The sequence below is a fragment of the Brachyhypopomus gauderio genome, unplaced genomic scaffold (assembly GCF_052324685.1).
Source record: "Brachyhypopomus gauderio isolate BG-103 unplaced genomic scaffold, BGAUD_0.2 sc112, whole genome shotgun sequence".
Taxonomy (NCBI): domain Eukaryota; kingdom Metazoa; phylum Chordata; class Actinopteri; order Gymnotiformes; family Hypopomidae; genus Brachyhypopomus; species Brachyhypopomus gauderio.
The window spans coordinates 343,055-360,554 of record NW_027506933.1 but is presented as its reverse complement, the minus strand read 5'-3'; the positions used below and the strand labels follow the sequence as shown (position 1 = coordinate 360,554).

The following is a 17,500-nucleotide window of genomic DNA, read 5'->3' as shown; positions in this document are numbered from 1 at the left end:
GAGTCAATGGAAATAGTGCTGTCAATCAAACAGTCGCTCAGCAACTGGTGAAGGAGCCGAGAGGAGCCGAGGTCTCCAGCCCTGGTCTACATAGAGGATTAACCAAGTTATTGGACATCAAGAGGAACTCTTGTCACAGATATTATTATTAATCCTGTTATTAATCCTGTTTATTACTCCAGTCGAAGATTACAACCCGGACTACGCGCCGGTGATGTGGGATTAATACACGTTTAATTCTCAACGTCCCTTGGTCTTGTGCAGTCTAAACATGTTTGTCCATTATAGATGTGGGTTGTCCAGCGTTTATATCTCGCTCCCGCGTGGGTAACGGTCTGAAAATAAACGTGGATATTTGGGTTGAGGTCGAGAACCGAGTGCACTGCGTGGTCCGACCGGCGGGACAAACGATTCTGTGGACAACAGCGCCGACTAGCGGACGGGCCCGGATCACCGTGTGGGAGGTCAGGAACCGACACCGCGACAGCGGGACCACAAGTTTGGGGAAACGAGCGCATTAAACTTCATTCCTAATACGTTTAGTATGTAGCACTGATATGTTTTCATTCATCGCTATTTTAGGAACATTAAAGTTCTGTTACATTAACATTCAAACACCAGACAATAATTATTATATTCCAGTAATGCAATACGAACTTACTAACTGCTTGGTTAAGACACATAACTTGTTAGGTCAACTCTGAAGAACACACACAAGTCCATTATCAGTGTTTTCACTGTGAGAGCGACAGATGCGCGCCCCCGAGCAGGACCGCGCGTGTCCGTCAGCGCGTGTGAGCGCCACTCACACCTTCAGTGTTATAAGGGCCCGGTGCGTATTGCGCTGCTGATACACATTTAGAGGATCATTAAAGATCTCTAACACTGAATACACACTCCCGTAGGCCCAGACTACCCCACCGTGTCAAAGGGTGAGCACACAGCCGGCTGGGCTGACGGGACACCGACCCGGTGTGTGTTATCTTCATTTAACTATGTTGATTTAATAGTCATGTGAAGGAAGTGTGTAATTACTGCGCCAGGGCCTCGTGTGAATAATGATAATTATTGATACGGTGATAATTATATTAGGAGTAAACAGGTCGGGACACCAACAACACAGAGAGGCACAACGTCGTGGTTAAAGGGGACACTGGTCTTGAGGGGACATATGAACTGCAAAATGCTCCCACGTTTCTAAACAAAGACGAACAATGTGATGAGTTGACATGAGTCCAGAAAAACCCTGTTGGGGAAAGAAGGAGGAAACGAGGAGTTCCTGCGTCTAAGATCGAGGAGAGAGGAGTGGAGACGGGTCTGTGGAGCACGAATGAGCTGAGATTAGATTAATTTTAAAATACATTACGGCCTCCTGCAATAAAACCACATTTAGCCTACATTAAACTTTTAATTATTTTTTAAAAACAACTTATTGTGTGTACTCTAAAACAATGTGAAACATTTATATCATTTAAGAAATGTTTCAAGGGTGTGTAATGTCTATTTTTACAGTTGGTATTTTCTAATTCATTTTCAGTTTTCTCCATATAAAATTACAGATACTCTAGTACAGCTATTGATTTTTTTCTATATTATATAATTAAATAGACACTGCTATCTTCAGATTACAGAAACGACCCAAAACTGAAAAAGTAGTTAATAAAAGTACTGACCGGATATCAATGCCTCAAAATATTAAGAGCGTTTGTTAAATATCAGTTTAGCCTTAATGTTAAATGTTTTATAAATAAATATAAAATGTTTAATCCGTTGAGTAAAAATACCCGAGGCAGCTTATGATCCCCTCCAAATACACGCAGCTCACTTCATAACGCAAACGTCTCTCCGCAATATTAGACCTTTATATTTCTGTGCGCGCGTGAAGCTGCGTGATTACCTCACGCCATTTTCGTTCTCTAGACGTGAGAGATTTCAAGTCAAACATTTCCCACATCAGCATAAACGCTCCGACCCATGATTGCTCAGCCCCTCACACTCGCTAAATTAAAGATAAACACGTCTCCCCCCGTACTACTCCCCCGTATCGCTCCCGTCATCAACTTTACACACGTTCACTACTTGAAAGGTGGACAAGACGCGGCGCGCTCCCGGGGTCAGGCCTATGTTTACTTAGTTGCGCGTTCCCGTTCCCGAGCAGACAGATCTCGTGTTTACTGGTACCAGCGCGGGTTACTGGTACCAGCGCCCGAAAGGTACACAGCACTTACAGGAATTAAACGTGATCATGTCTTAAAAATATATATTTCACTCAAAAAAACAAAACAAAAGAGAAAAAACAAAACCCAGCACTCGACTATACATAAAGATTTTTTAAATGCATAAACAAAAACATCTTTTCTGAATAAATAGTGGTTTGATTTTTTATTTTTTTTTTTATGTCTTGTTACGTTTTCACTTTGTTTTCATTTGCGGTAGGGTGTGTAGACGACGCTGTGGACGGACCGGGCCCCACTCCATGGGGACGGAGCGGGCCCCTCTACACTCTCCGCTCCCACACGTCTCAACATACGAGCAGCTTTAAACGGTCGAGTTTTGCAGCCGAGCACCTCAGCGTGGCAGGACTTCCTATCGTCATCTGTCATCCTTTACAAGTTAATTCACCAGTTAATCAGTGCAGCATTGTTAACATGACAATGATTAATACGTAACTGCTACATCACGCTTGCAAAAGACATGTGAGATAACAAAAGATATGGCCTGCACCCCAGTGAATATAACCTACCGCTGGAGGAGAAGAGACCCCCGTGTACAGACATGAAGATAACGCGTTTAGGTTGGGCCAGAGAGGGTCGGGGTGAGGGGACTATACCTTTACCACCCCCACACCTCCTCTTTTGGACCAGGTGATGCATTTTACACATCACAACTGCAATAAACATCACGGGTGTGTGAGGGGACCCTGCGTGAATACATTCAACAAACTTAAGAGTCCTAACGACCTTAAACCAATTAGGGTTAAACAAGGCACACGTAGTGTTAAGATGCAATTATAAACAAAGAAAGAACAAATAAATGTTTCTAAATATTTACAAATAAATGTACGGTATATATGCTGGACGTTAAATGATGTAGACTACACATGGACCATACATACATGTACTGCATAATGTAGATCTGGAAATTCGTAGAAATTATCCTACTTTTTTAGACATAGTCACACGGACACGGTTTGAATAGTTTTAACAATTTTCCCCAATGCCGCAAAATGTACTTTGTTTCCAAACGTCATTTTTCAATATTACACTTTTGAGCTACAGACTATGTACTAATAAGTAAGATACTCATGGTCACCAATAAACGTTGAATAAACTAAAATAAGCAAATTAATAACGCTAAAAAGTTTTAAATGCAAAGTGGGCGTTGCTCCTGTTTTTAGGCACGCGATGTACTTTTGTTCATTTTACAGCGGCGATATATGATGATGATGATGGTTCACGAGGCGTTTGGCGGCAAAACAAAAAACAAAAGTTCCAAATTGCGTAGTTCTGGATTATTGGAGGTAAAGGGGACATTTCTATATGATTCCTTCTTTTGTCATTCCATTATTAGCTTCATTTAATGGAGCATTGAAAAAACATTTTCCCAAACGTCATATTCAAAGGATTTATTAATGAACGGCTCCGTTCCAATTTACAAGACAAGGGGAATTGACCACAATATCCCGTTAATATGCATGCACACTCCCTCCCACCCACACACACACACACACCCACCACACACACACACACACACCTTAAACAATCTTACCTGTGTCTCCCGATTTCCTTTACGTACAAACAGAACAGTTGACATACATACAGCACATGCTTCGGTCAGTCATATACCCTACGCTGGCTAATCTAGAGGAGATTAGTGTGGTGAATGTGAAGTGCTGTTTACACACACCTTCCACCACTTTGCCAAATTGTTGTAGTCTTAACATGTGTCCAGTGACGGTGAAACAGAGGGAACTGCATGTATGAACGTGGCGTGGGTGACGTAGCATGTCGTCCTGGACTGGGGTGGTAGCAGAGACCAACGTACCACAAACACGCCTGCACACCCACAAACGTGCACACTGTCTAATCCTACTGCATTACAAACAATAACCCCCAACCCCGTGTTTTGAGAAGTAACAGTTGGGATGGATGGATGGCTTAAATTTGTAGACCCAGAACAACCCGCACGAATCTCCACCGCAATCGTGGGCAATTTCCAACGCCATTTCTACGATTCCACACACACGTGCGTGCACATACGGAGGAAAAATCCTCGTCCTTTGCATTTCCGTAAAAACCAAATAAATGTCTAGCTGTACAGCATGACAGAAATGGAAAAAAAAAACCACACACACACACACACACACACACACACACACACACACACACACACACACACACACACTCAAAACCCCAGTAAAACAGCCAGTCGGTAGAGACGGCAGGAAAGTTCAAGCTTGCAGGACTGAGCGTCTCCTCAGCGGGGGGGTGAGGGGGGGTTTGAGAGCAGGGCAGAGTCCAAACCCAGAAGACAGACAGCAAGGGCGGGGCTGTCCTCACAGCGTCTCCCAGTGACTCACTTCAACATGAAGCTATCTTCCACAGGGAGGGCGGGAGAGAGTAGGAGGAAGGGATGGAGAGAAAGGAAAGAGAGAGAGAGGGAGGGAGAAACAGGGAGGGAGGGAGGGATCAGTCCGTGGCTTTGAGTGAGAAGGAGAGGCGTGGCCTGGACTTGCCCTTGCCCAAAATGACCCTCTGCTCCTCCTTCTGCTGTCTCTGCCTCTCCTGCTGAAGCTTCATGCGTTCCTCGTGGATCTTACGCTGCTCCTCCACTATACGCAGCTGCTCTTCAGCCTAACACACACACACACACACACACACACACACACACACACACACACACACACACACACACACACACACACACACACACACACACACACACACACACACACAAAATAACCCACTTGTAAAACTGAAGAAATATTCCTGAATGACTATCAGAATCAGATATCGCTGTCAGGCATGTTATATTTAAGGAATTAAGTCTTGGTGAGTGTACAATGCAACGTACCCACAGATGTGGCACACTGGACCGTTTACAGTTATGCAGAGATTACCCAGAATAGGAAACAAGCACCATGTATATCCATGTATTTCATGTCATAAAGTTCTTGGATGGAGGCCCAGGAGCTGATCTAGCTATGGATAAATAAGATATACACGTGCTCCATTCCCAGGGTCTGATGGGAGATGGGGTTGCGTGAGCGTAATTCCCTGGGTGTAAGTGGGGCCGTGTTCACTACACGCTGGGTGCTGCTTTTGTTCCTATTTAGTCCAGATCAAATAAACACCACGTAAGCTAAATAGCTCAGAGGGGGCAGAAATGCTGTGGGTTTTATAGTCACGTAACCTCCTGGTGACCATCAGCACCTACACACACACACACGTCTGGAGTATGTTAGCTGTCCTGGCACAGTTAGGTCACGTGTGTTTCTGCGGTTACAACACACGGCTTCACTTCAACGTCGCAGGCAGCCCAGGGACATGACGTTGCAAAATACATAATAGATAATAGTTTCATTTCACGTTATGAAGGCTCACGATGCTACCAAGGACAGGAGTTTACAATACAGCTCATGTGTCCTTGATTAAAGCAGCGGGGGGGAGTTTTTAGGCAGATACAAGTTTATCTGGAGATAGCTGACCTGTTATGTTTCTTAACAAATTGGGGAGAAAAACGTAGAAGTAGTTATGGTTAATAGAAGGAGTGTTAATGCTTCACCTGTGGGCTGAACGCACTGGTATAACTAACTCTATTGTGAACCACAGAGTTTCTTCTGTGTAAAATGTATTATATTTAAAATTTTTAACTGATGTGTGGAAAGACAGTTTACTTCTGGTGATTTAAAATGTGTCAAGTGTGCCACAGTTCTCCATCAGAGGAAGCATGTGGTGGTTAAAAGGCACTTCTGGTGATAAGGACAACCCTCCCCACGCTAGTACCATGGATTAAACATTCACACTAATGACAGTAGTGGCGTTCAGCTGAAGGCTTTGCTAATATTACTGTAGCTTATACAGCAGCTCCACATCAACAATGCTGCAATAACTAAACAACTATACGTTCTTTATCTTTTTTACAAGTTCTAGCATACAGTGCTAAAAGGAACTGGCTGGTAGTGTGTTGACACTGTTAGCAGTAGTTTAGTTTTATTGACAACTTTTTACTGCAAGCAGGGGAATGTTAGTTGTAAAGTCCTGGACATGTCTGCAGACTATAAAGGACAAAGGGGTTAAGAGTGAGGGGGTTAGAGTGAGGAGGTGAAGAGTGAGGGGGTGGAGTGTGAGGAGTTTAAGAGTGAGGAGAGGTGGAGTGCGAGGGGGTGAAGAGTGAGGGGGGGTGGAGTGTGAGGAGGTGAAGAGTGAGGTGGTGGAGTGTGAGGGGGTGGAGTGTGAGGGGGTGGAGTGTGAGGGGGTGGAGTGGAGTGTGAGGAGGTGAAGAGTGAGAAGGTGGAGTGTGGTGGAGTGGAGTGTGAGAAGGTGGAGTGTGAGGGGGTGGAGTGTGAGGGGGTGAAGAGTGAGGAGGTGAAGAGTGAGGAGGTGAAGAGTGAGAAGGTGGAGTGTGAGGGGGTGAAGTGTGAGGGGGTGGAGTGTGAGGGGGTGGAGTGTGAGGGGGTGGAGTGTGAGGGGGTGGAGTGTGAGGTGGTGGAGTGTGAGGGAGTGGAGTGTGAGGGAGTGGAGTGTGAGGTGGTGGAGTGTGAGAAGGTGGAGTGTGAGAAGGTGGAGTGTGAGAAGGTGGAGTGTGAGGGGGTGGAGTGTGAGGGGGTGGAGTGTGAGGTGGAGTGTGAGGAGGTGAAGAGTGAGAAGGTGGAGTGAATCGTACCAGTTTAGCCTGAGCTTCAGCGATCTTTCTGTTGTTCTCCTCCAGAATTTTCTCCAATTCTTCCCTTTTGGATTGTTCTTCCTCCTACAGGGTGACACGGAGGTACGTTAGGCCTCGTAACACACAACCCCCCTCACAGGGAAGTGCACACAGCCAGTCTCACTCACACCTTCACACACACTCCCACTCCAGAACGCATCCACAGAAGCAGCCAGATACACACACAGCTCCACAACTTTCCGCATCTCTCTCACAACTTACCCCCCCCCTCTTCAGTCTTCTCATTTTCAACTGGTACAATCTTAAGTAAATGCAGAGGAATAACCCTCTACCCCCCCCCCAGCAAAAACTTTACTCACAACCTTTAAATGCTCAGAGTCTCACTCAGACACTCAGAGGAACATTCATGAACACACATACAGAGCAGACACATTAAGACATCGACTAACGAAGAAGCTCATTAGTTTGAAAATGGAATAAAAAAGAAATACTAACAGTTTGTCTGTTTTTCTCTAAACTATCAGCATCCATAAGCAAGAAAGTTCAAAAATAAAACAGACATAGAGTAAATAAAGGAGAGAGTGAATAGTAGTAGCTCACCAATGCTTGCATACCTACGCCTTTCTCCTTTGACTGTGTACAGTACCTACACAACTGCTGATTAAAGGGAGAGTATTTACTGTCTGGGTCGGCGTGTCCCGGCCTGGACGGCGGTGCACATCCCCTTTAAAAGCTCTGAGCCGCTAGCACGAGCTAGCGCTCTTACACAGCTACACCACATGCAGTACAGCACAGTCCAGCAGAGGAAGAGGATTGGTGGTTGTGTTGGACAGGAGAATGAAGGACGTGAGCGAGACACGTTACCATGTGGGGACACGAACGACTGCGGGACGTCGGCGCTATTACTGTTAAAATGGCGTTAGCAAACTGCAAGGACACAAAACAAAAAAGGGGATCATTTATTGTATGTCTGGACGCAGGTGTGTGTGTGTGTGTGTGTGTGTGTGTGTGTGTGTGTGTGTGTGTGTGTGTGTGTGTGTGTGTGTGTGTGTGTGTGTGAGCTAGGTGGTGCTTGTCAGGACCAGATCTGCTTCGGGGTGTGTGAATATAGTGATGGTGTGCGTGAGTGTGGCGTGTGGGCGTGGCCGCGTGTGGGGGCGTGGCCGCGTGTGCCCAAAAACGGCCGTTCCTGAGAAAAAGCAAGGGGTGAGGACACAGAAGTACATTAACAATACTGCACTTTGAACAATGTGAGAGGTGTTAAAGGGGTCACAGCAACAACAGCATCTGACCTTCAAAATGGACAAATAACGGAACAGACAGAACTGGTCAGGCACAGAGGGAGACATGAGAAAGAGATAAAAAGTACACGTTTCAATGGAGAGCAAGTTAAACACTACAATTGCTTCTATTTACTGTACTTGCATACTTAGTACACCCTTAACACTGCCAAAGAATGCAAGGTGAAGCTAGACTGAGCTGCCAGACAGGAGCTACGCTGGTATATTCTAGACCTGAGGCCAGCACGGCTAAATCTAAACAACGTTAGGGGGGCGTGTGTCTGAGTCTGTTAGCGCCCACACAGCCTTCCGTCTAGGACAGGGGTCGGCAACCCGCGGCTCTAGAGCCGCATGCGGCTCTTTGGCGCTGCCCTAGCGGCTCCCTGGAGCTTTTTCAAAAATGTTTGAAAATGTAAAAAGATGAGGGAGAGAAATATATTTTTTGTTTTAATATAGTTTTTGTAGGAGACAAACATGACACCAACATTCCTAACGTTTTCCAATGCTGTAAGAATGTGTAGAATAAATGAAACTAAATTTCAACGAAGATTTGTGTCGTAGCCTGCGACGCACGTTTCTATTAGCAGGGCGAGATGAGGCAGGTGGCTGTTGTAAACACACCGGCGGCGAGCTTGAAGACGTCACTCGCCAGAAAGCTCAACTTGGCCAAAGCCACAAATGGAGCGAAATTGAAAGCCTCCCAACACCCGAGAAACTTGTCTATGACACATGAATGCTCTTCCTGACAATTATAGGAACATGAAGACATGCATTTGGGGTATTATCCATCTTTGGATCAACATACCTGTGCGAACAGATATTTTCAAACATGAACTACATCAAATCAAAATATCGCACCCGCCTCACAGATGAGAGTTTGCAGTCCTGCGTCAAGATTAAAGTTACATCTTACATGCCCGATGTTGAGAAGCTGACCAGTGATGTCCGAAAACAGAAGTCACATTAAACGGGTTGTTTAGTGCCCAAATAGCCTAAGGGGCATGTTATGCACGTTCCATTTTGTTGTTTTGTCGAATCGTAAAAATAAAAATGACATCAAAAATCAGATTTATTTATCAGGGTTGCCAACTCTCACTATTGAGCGTGAGACACACGCATTTGACCGTCTTCACACGCTCACACGCCACACAACCGATTTCTCGTTAGTTTATTTACCTATGTAGTTTATTTACCTCTGATCCACATCTACGATTCATTGAGTTACTAGTTCGCTCTGGCGCCAACCACTGGATATCGATCGATCGCGATATAATACTTAATTTGTGTCCATTATACACCCCGCTCGGTAACAATTTATGTTCGCCACCCCCTCCAGGTTCAAATCTCACTCCAAGTGATCTTGAAAAGTTGGCAACCCTGATTTATTGAATTTCTTTAATTTCATCAAATCAATGAAACATAATTCATTAATATTGCAATGAAGTTAAACTTGAGGCGGCATCCTACAACAGAGCAGTCACGTGGTGCGTCGTTCTCTACAGAACACACTGCAGGGAGAATAAACATTTAATCATGAATGCTCATTACGTATTTGTAGCTAACTTATTCATTTTGATGGTAGGCTAATATAGATACATACAGCATGTGTTGCCTTCATTATAAGGCTTATATAAGGCTTTTAAATTTTGCGGCTCCAGACACATTTGTTTTTTGTTTTTTTGGTCCAATATGGCTCTTTCAACATTTTGGGTTGCCGACCCCTGGTCTAGGAGAACAGACGGAAATTAGTGTCCAGAGCAAGAACTAATTTCTATCTTACAAGTTGTGCGCAGATAGCAAAGTCCTGTTTTAGAAGGAAGGCGGGTCCGTCTGGATGGGCTAACTGCGGAGTCAGAGCAAATGAGGACTGGATCACATACGGCCGACCTCATAATGTATGCAGATATATGCAAAAATGTCCTATACGCCTCTTACTCGTGACTTGGGGCCTTATCTGTTCGTAAGAAAAAAAAGTCTCTCCAAAAGACAAACAAGTCGATGAGAAAACGAGCACAGAATATTCTAGAACAAAGCCTAACGAAAATAGTGAATAGCCCATTTAGTGACAAGCCTCATTATTAAAGACAAAGTACACTGATAAAAAAAAAAAAAGGAAAGAGAAGACACGGAGAAGGAAAAGGAAGAGGAGGAGGAGGAGGAAGGTGGAAATCGTTTGTTTCTCGCCGCTGTGACAAAACGTTTGCGCCGCACACCTTTGATAACACTGTAATGTGTTTGTTCAATTTTACAGAGAACTTTCCAATTAACCCAGACGTTCAACTGACAGAAAACGTGTAACTAATTCCTGGGCGTAAGAGCTGCTGCTAGTCGGGGGGGTGTTAAAGCAGCTCCGTTTACACGAGTGCTGGGTGCGTGCCACCGCCCTGCTGCCACCGCATATCCAGTGACCCGCCGCGTGAAAACGGATTACGCGTGTTCACGAGCGTGTCTCCTCTCGCCCTATCAGTCCCGTATGTCTGGGCCAACGCCTCGAGTCCTGGCTGTACAGAGCGCTGCTGGGGCCCTGGCCTTCTCAAGGTGGCGAGTTGGGGGCGGGGTTTTGTTGTGGCGGCTGCGGGGAGGTACGGGGGTGGGGTGAGGAGAGGGGGGTGGGGTTTGAGCACGGGAGCGCGGCTGTGTCCCTAACGACCGAGGCGCTGAGCTCGGCCTGCCTCTGCCTCTCCAGCTCGTGGAGCAACTGAGTCTCCATGGAGCGCTTGGCCTCCTCCACCCGCCTCAACACCTCCCGCTCGATCTCGTCCCGACGCTTCTCCAGCTCCTGTTCCACCCGCCGTGCCACCATCTCCTCCACGCGCCGGGCCGTCTCCTCCTCGATCAGACGCTCCTCGATCTCCTGCTGCCTGCTGGAGGTGGGAGAGAGGTGGAGGTCTGAGTGATCAACACCTCCTGAGGACCTTCACACCAGGACCATCACGACCGTTCATTACTGCTAACTGCTGATTATACGACCACACTGCAACATTAATGCTGCTGTTACGTGAATCCAATTAATACCACGCAAATTTAAATAATGATTAGCTTGTAATATATTCAAAACTGTTATTACAATATTGTATATTAATTAAGATTATATTAAACAATAGAATTATACGATATAGCATTTCTAATTTACAACACCATAAAATTAATAAAAGTGTCCCTGCAGACTAAGAAAACGCTCTGTTAGACGAGTAACTCTGAAGATTACGCAGAAGCCCCAGAGAGAGGAGGGGCTTTTGTTAAAAACGCATACATTATATCCAGTACTCTAAGCCAATAACGAAGCGTAAACAGGAACGCAATAATGAAGTATAAACAGGAAGGACGAGAGAAACACCGTCGTACACAATAGGGCACTGAGAAGCCCAAACAAACCCTCACATTTGAAACTAGTGGCTAATTTGATTTTTGCACACCAGACTAGGAAATGCGATACTGGAGACTCCGATATCTCCTCTCTGTGCTTTATTTGCAAGAACCGAAAAGGGGTCAGGATTGCTCACCACCGAGACCAGCAGGCCGCCGGCAGGGTTCAGATGGCAATCTAGCAGCGCCTAAGGCCACACCATCCAAACGCTCGAGCCTTTATATTTCCTCCATTTACCTGCATCACTGACTTCCTGTTGTTTTTCGGATTCTTTCTTTTAAAATCCAGAACCTCTCCAGGTCACATTAGCTTTCAAATGCAAAACAGAAGCTTCATGTGTCTGAGTGCTGTGAGGAAAACCCATCAGTGCACACCTAACACTCACCTGTGCTTAGACTACTAGAGAGAACTTTGAGTGTTAAATGATGAATTGGCAAAAGGACGTGAGGACTTAGATCTTTAGTTTCACTTGTACAAAAATTCTATTTATGTCAGGAATGTACAAGATATTTTGTTTGAGTACTCGTCTTTTGTTTCAACTGATACTGAACATATCTGGGAATTTTGGAAAATGTTTTGTTGAGCTCTGAGCACAGAGAAGTGTTATCCCGTAAGGATGTTTAGTAAGATTTGTTGGGGTACAGTTCACAGCAGCATGCCTGTAAGTGTTAGATTTGGGGAGTGTTAATGCAGTATCATGATTTTGTTTGCTGAACCACGAGAGCTTTTAGCAGCTCTTTGGCTCTTAAACCACCATTATATCTATAAACCGCCATTATGTCTATGTGATCAACTAACTTAACTACTGATGAATGTGACGTTGGTAGACTGGCTAGCTAACCAGCAGCGCTGTTGTGAAGATATCCAATAAGGTACACTAGTATTACTGGATACACCAAGAACACTAGTTACACTAGTTATACTGGGGACACTAGTTATACTGGGAACACACTAGTTATACTGAGAACACACTAGTTATACTGGGAACACTGGTTATACTGGTACACTAGTTATACTGGTACACTAGTCATACTGGTACACTAGTTATACTGGTACAGTGGTTACACTGGTATACTAGTCATACTGGTACACTAGTCATACTGGTACAGTGGTTATACTGGTACACTAGTCATACTGGTACACTAGTCATACTGGTACAGTGGTTATACTGGTACACTAGTTACACTGGTACACTAGTCATACTGGTACAGTGGTTATACTGGTACACTAGTTACACTGGTACACTAGTTATACTGGTACACTAGTTATACTGGTACAGTGGTTATACTGGTACACTAGTTACACTGGTACACTAGTTATACTGGTACACTAGTTATACTGGTACACTAGTTACACTGGTACACTAGTTATACTGGTACACTAGTTATACTGGGAACACTGGTTATACTGGTACACTGTCTAACTCCTTCAACATGGAGGTGTGTTATCTAGCCCGTCCAGAAGCAGCACCACTGTAGTGTGTCACTCGTCCGCCCCACACTCACATCTTCCTCTTCCTCTCCACCTCGGCCTTCTTCTCCTCCTCCTCCCGTCTCCTCTCCTCCGCGCCCCGCTTGCTCAGCGTCCGCCCGAACACGTCCACCCGCTCCGGCGACGCGGCTCTGGTCGAGCGGGACCGGGACCGCGACTCCCGCCGCCGGGCCCTCTTGGCCTCCTTGGACCGCGAGCGCTTCTTGCTCCTCTCGGGGTCTCGCGACCGGGAGCGCGAGCGGCTAGCGCGCTTCTTCGCGCGCTTCGCGCTCTTGGTCCGCTTCGCGCGGGACGAGCTGCGGCTCCGCGAGCGCCCCATTTTCCGTCAAACCGCCCTAAACGGCTCCAGGGTTAACGACCCGAGCGCCGCGACGCCTGCCGCTGTGTGGGAGCGGGTCCCTGCGAGCGAAAGGGACCGTGACCAGTACACACAAACACGCAGACAAACGCGAGTTTTCCCCCCTTTTCTTCTCCACGGTAGCTTAGCTTAGCTAGCCGGGGTAGCTAGTGCGATGAAGCAATATGGCGACGGTTCCGAGTCGGGGCGTATCCCAGAATGCCACGCGCTCGGCTACTTTCGGCTCTTTCCGTGCTGTGACGTCGACAGTGCAGGACTGAGCCGCCGAGGTCTTCCTGGGATAACCCAGAAGAACGTGTAGACCAGTGTTTTATTGTGTAAGCATTGTAGCCAATGAACCAGAGAATGCCATTTATGCTCTAGAAGAAACTCTTTATTACAAAGTGTAGTTTAATAAACTCTTTATTACAAAGTGTAGTTTAAAAAAGACTCCCACACAGCCAATAGGCAGAAAAGGAACTTATCAAGTGAAATGGAAGAAAGAATCAAATGACATTCACACCATGAAAGAAGCAGGAAATTTCAAAACTATCTCTACAAATGACTGTGGCGGTTGTAGAGACTGTTAGGGACCTGGACAAAAACTCACAGGGGCACTAAGGGGGATTCACATGGGGAATTCATGTTTCATACGAATGTGTGTCATTGTAAACTACTGCTGTAGTGTAACATTTGTCAGCCGTCACAGCCCCCAGCCCCCTCCCCCCAAACAGTTGGTTGTCTTGGCCACAGGCGGTGGTCCAGTGATGGATGTCTCAGAGCCTCTCTGTGGAGGGTCAGCCCTCCCACCTACCAGTGCAGCCGGGGCAACGTCTTTATCTACACTGCAGCCACGCCGGGGTCCCTGCCAGCGCAAGTGGTGGGCTGGTTTCTGTCGAGTGCTGGCATCACTCTGGTGGCTTCTGCCGAGCTGGTGCATGGAGACGATGCTGGAGGTCCTGGGTTCTGGAGCTCCTGGGTTCTGGACATGCCATCCTTCTCTGATTCTGGAGGACAGATGAACATGAGCTCCGTAGGAGCCTGGAACTCTTAGCCAAACATCAGACAGGTTGGAGTGAAACATCTCCTGTATAGCGGAGGGGCGTGTCAGCAGCACCAGGAAACGTGGATCCCTGTCGCTCTAGTGTTGGCTGAGTAGTGAGTGTCTGATTGAAACGCTCCACAACATCATCATGACACCATCATGACACCATCACAACACCATCACACCATCATGACATCATCACGACATCATCATGATACCATCACAACATCATCACAACACCATCATGACATCATCATGACACCATCATGACACCATCACAACACCATCACACCATCATGACATCATCATGACACCATCATGACACCATCACAACACCATCACACCATCATGACATCATCATGACACCATCATGACACCATCACAACATCATCACAACACCATCACAACACCATCATGACACCATCACAACACCATCACACCATCATGACATCATCACGACATCATCATGATACCATCACAACATCATCACAACACCATCATGACATCATCATGACACCATCACAACACCATCACACCATCATGACATCATCATGACACCATCATGACACCATCACAACATCATCACAACACCATCACAACACCATCATGACATCATCATGACACCATCACAACACCATCACACCATCATGACATCATCATGACACCATCATGACACCATCACAACATCGTCACAACATCATCACAACACCATCATGACATCATCATGACACCATCATGACACCATCACAACACCATCACACCATCATGACATCATCACAACATCATCATGATACCATCACAACATCATCACAACACCATCATGACATCACCATGACATCACCATGACACCATCTTGACACCATCACAACACCATCACAACACCATCATGACATCACCATGACATCACCATGACACCATCTTGACACCATCACAACACCATCACACCATCATGACATCATCATGACACCATCATGACACCATCACAACACCATCACACCATCATGACATTATCATGACATCACCATGACACCATCACAACACCATCACACCATCATGACATCATCATGACACCATCACGATATCATCACGACACCATCACGACACCATCATGACACCATCACAACACCATCATGACACCATCACGACACCATCATGACACCATCACGACACCATTACATCATCATGACATCATCATGACACCATCACAACACCATCATGACACCATCACAACATCATCATGACACCATCACGACACCATCATGACACCATCACGACACCATCATGACACCATCACGACATCATCATGACACCATCATGACATCATCATGACACCATCACGACACCATCATGACACCATCACGACATCATCATGACACCATCATGACACCATCACGACACCATCATGACACCATCACATCATCACAACACCATCATGACATCATCACAACACCATCATGACACCATCACGACACCATCATGACACCATCACGACACCATCATGACACCATCACGACACCATCATGACACCATCACGACACCATCACGACACCATCACGACACCATCACAACATCATCATGACACCATCACGACACCATCATGACACCATCACGACACCATCACGACACCATCATGACACCATCACAACACCATCACAACACCATCATGACACCATCACGACACCATCACATCATCACAACACCATCATGACATCATCACAACACCATCATGACACCATCACGACACCATCACGACACCATCACAACATCATCATGACACCATCACGACACCATCATGACACCATCACGACACCATCACGACACCATCATGACACCATCACAACACCATCATGACACCATCATGACACCATCACAACATCATCACTCTGTGGATGGGCTGGTGTCCAGTCTTCCAGATGTCAAGGCAGTAGAAGATCTCGGCCCAGTTATGCCTCCTGCGTGTGCTGTTGGGTGGAGTACGGCTGTTGGGTGGAGTACCGTCCCCATTAGTCTTCACAGGTGTAGCATGGAAGGTGGATGCATGGCGACCCTGTCTTTGTCTCTCTCGCCATCCCGCTATTTGGGCTCTGCCGCACGGCATTGTGGGAGTCCTCGCCACACTCTCCTCTGCTCTCCCACGAAAGTCCAGCGGTCGACGCTACAACGTCCTTGAAGTTACCGCTCCCATGTGCTCACTGTATCATTCCTCCATTTTAGGTCTGTCTCGTACTGATAAGCCCCGCCCACTTCACTGACAGCTCTAATGAAGCAGGAAGTGGATGAGGAGTGTCCACCATGAAGAGATGATGGAGTTTCCCTAAACCACCACCAGCTTCACCTTCACAATCCATTACAGAACGCCCAAAACAAAAGACAACTGAGGTCAATGGGCAGCTAGTTCATTAATGATCTAGTAGCATAAAGTTTGAGCCATTGTTTATCTGTCATTCTGTTCTTATTAATTAATTGTTCTTTATTAATTAATTATATAATTAATTATGTTTTCTATCTCTCTCTGTCTCCCTCTCAATCACACACACACGCACGCACGCACACACATACACACACACACACACACACACACACACACACACACACACACACACACACACACACACACACACACACACAACACACACCCTATCCCAGACAAAAATAACCACTTTCACAAAGTCATGGACCACCCTGTCCCACTTTGGCTACATCGTTGCCATTCTCAGAGCTGAATCACGTTGACTTCACAAAATAGTCTGTTTTTTCCCCCTATTCTCTCAGCACTGGCCCAAACATAGCTCACTCTGAGCACGTGGGACTTTGACTAAGACAGTAATCATACATTAATGTCATTGTGTCATTCTAGAGCCATTTAGCCCACACTATGGCCAATCACAGAATGGGCTGGTCAGAAAATAAACAGAGATATACTTTAAAAATAGAAGCATGATAAGATTATCTTTAAGGGAAACAGCACTTCTGAATCTCAAGAAAACAAACACACTTTCCACAAATGAATAACTGGCAAATGTTTTATGGTAAAAGCATTCATTTTTATTTAATTTGGAAGGCTGCTCTAGACATCACTTGTGAGGATTCTGTTG

The 17,500-nt window shown here is 45.9% G+C and overlaps 1 protein-coding gene and 1 pseudogene across 2 annotated transcripts in view; both read right to left on the bottom strand.

The window, feature by feature from the left end:
• The window catches only part of LOC143497827 (activin receptor type-2A-like), a 273,830-nt pseudogene that overhangs the window by 203,461 nt on the left and 52,869 nt on the right, over positions 1 to 17,500 (bottom strand). The gene's annotated exons all lie outside the window — the stretch shown is intronic.
• On the bottom strand, positions 3,611 to 13,581 carry arglu1a (arginine and glutamate rich 1a). The gene is made up of 4 exons (XM_076993399.1): positions 13,038 to 13,581; positions 10,801 to 11,029; positions 6,886 to 6,966; positions 3,611 to 4,853 (listed from the first exon to the last, which is right to left on the bottom strand). The coding sequence occupies exons 1-4, from the start codon at positions 13,340 to 13,342 to the stop codon at positions 4,689 to 4,691; spliced, it is 780 nt and encodes a 259-aa protein (XP_076849514.1). The 5' UTR covers positions 13,343 to 13,581; the 3' UTR covers positions 3,611 to 4,688.

Coding starts and splice junctions, on each gene's coding strand:
- arglu1a (XM_076993399.1), bottom strand. CDS start 13,342: ATGGGGCGCTCGCGGAGCCGCAGCTCGTCCCGCGCGAAGCGGACCAAG. Junction 6,967..10,800: donor CCTCGGTCGTTAGGGACACA/GCCGCGCTCCCG, acceptor ACCCTGTAGGAG/GAAGAACAATCCAAAAGGGA. Junction 4,854..6,885: donor CTGAAGCTCAGGCTAAACTG/GTACGATTCACT, acceptor TGTGTGTGTTAG/GCTGAAGAGCAGCTGCGTAT.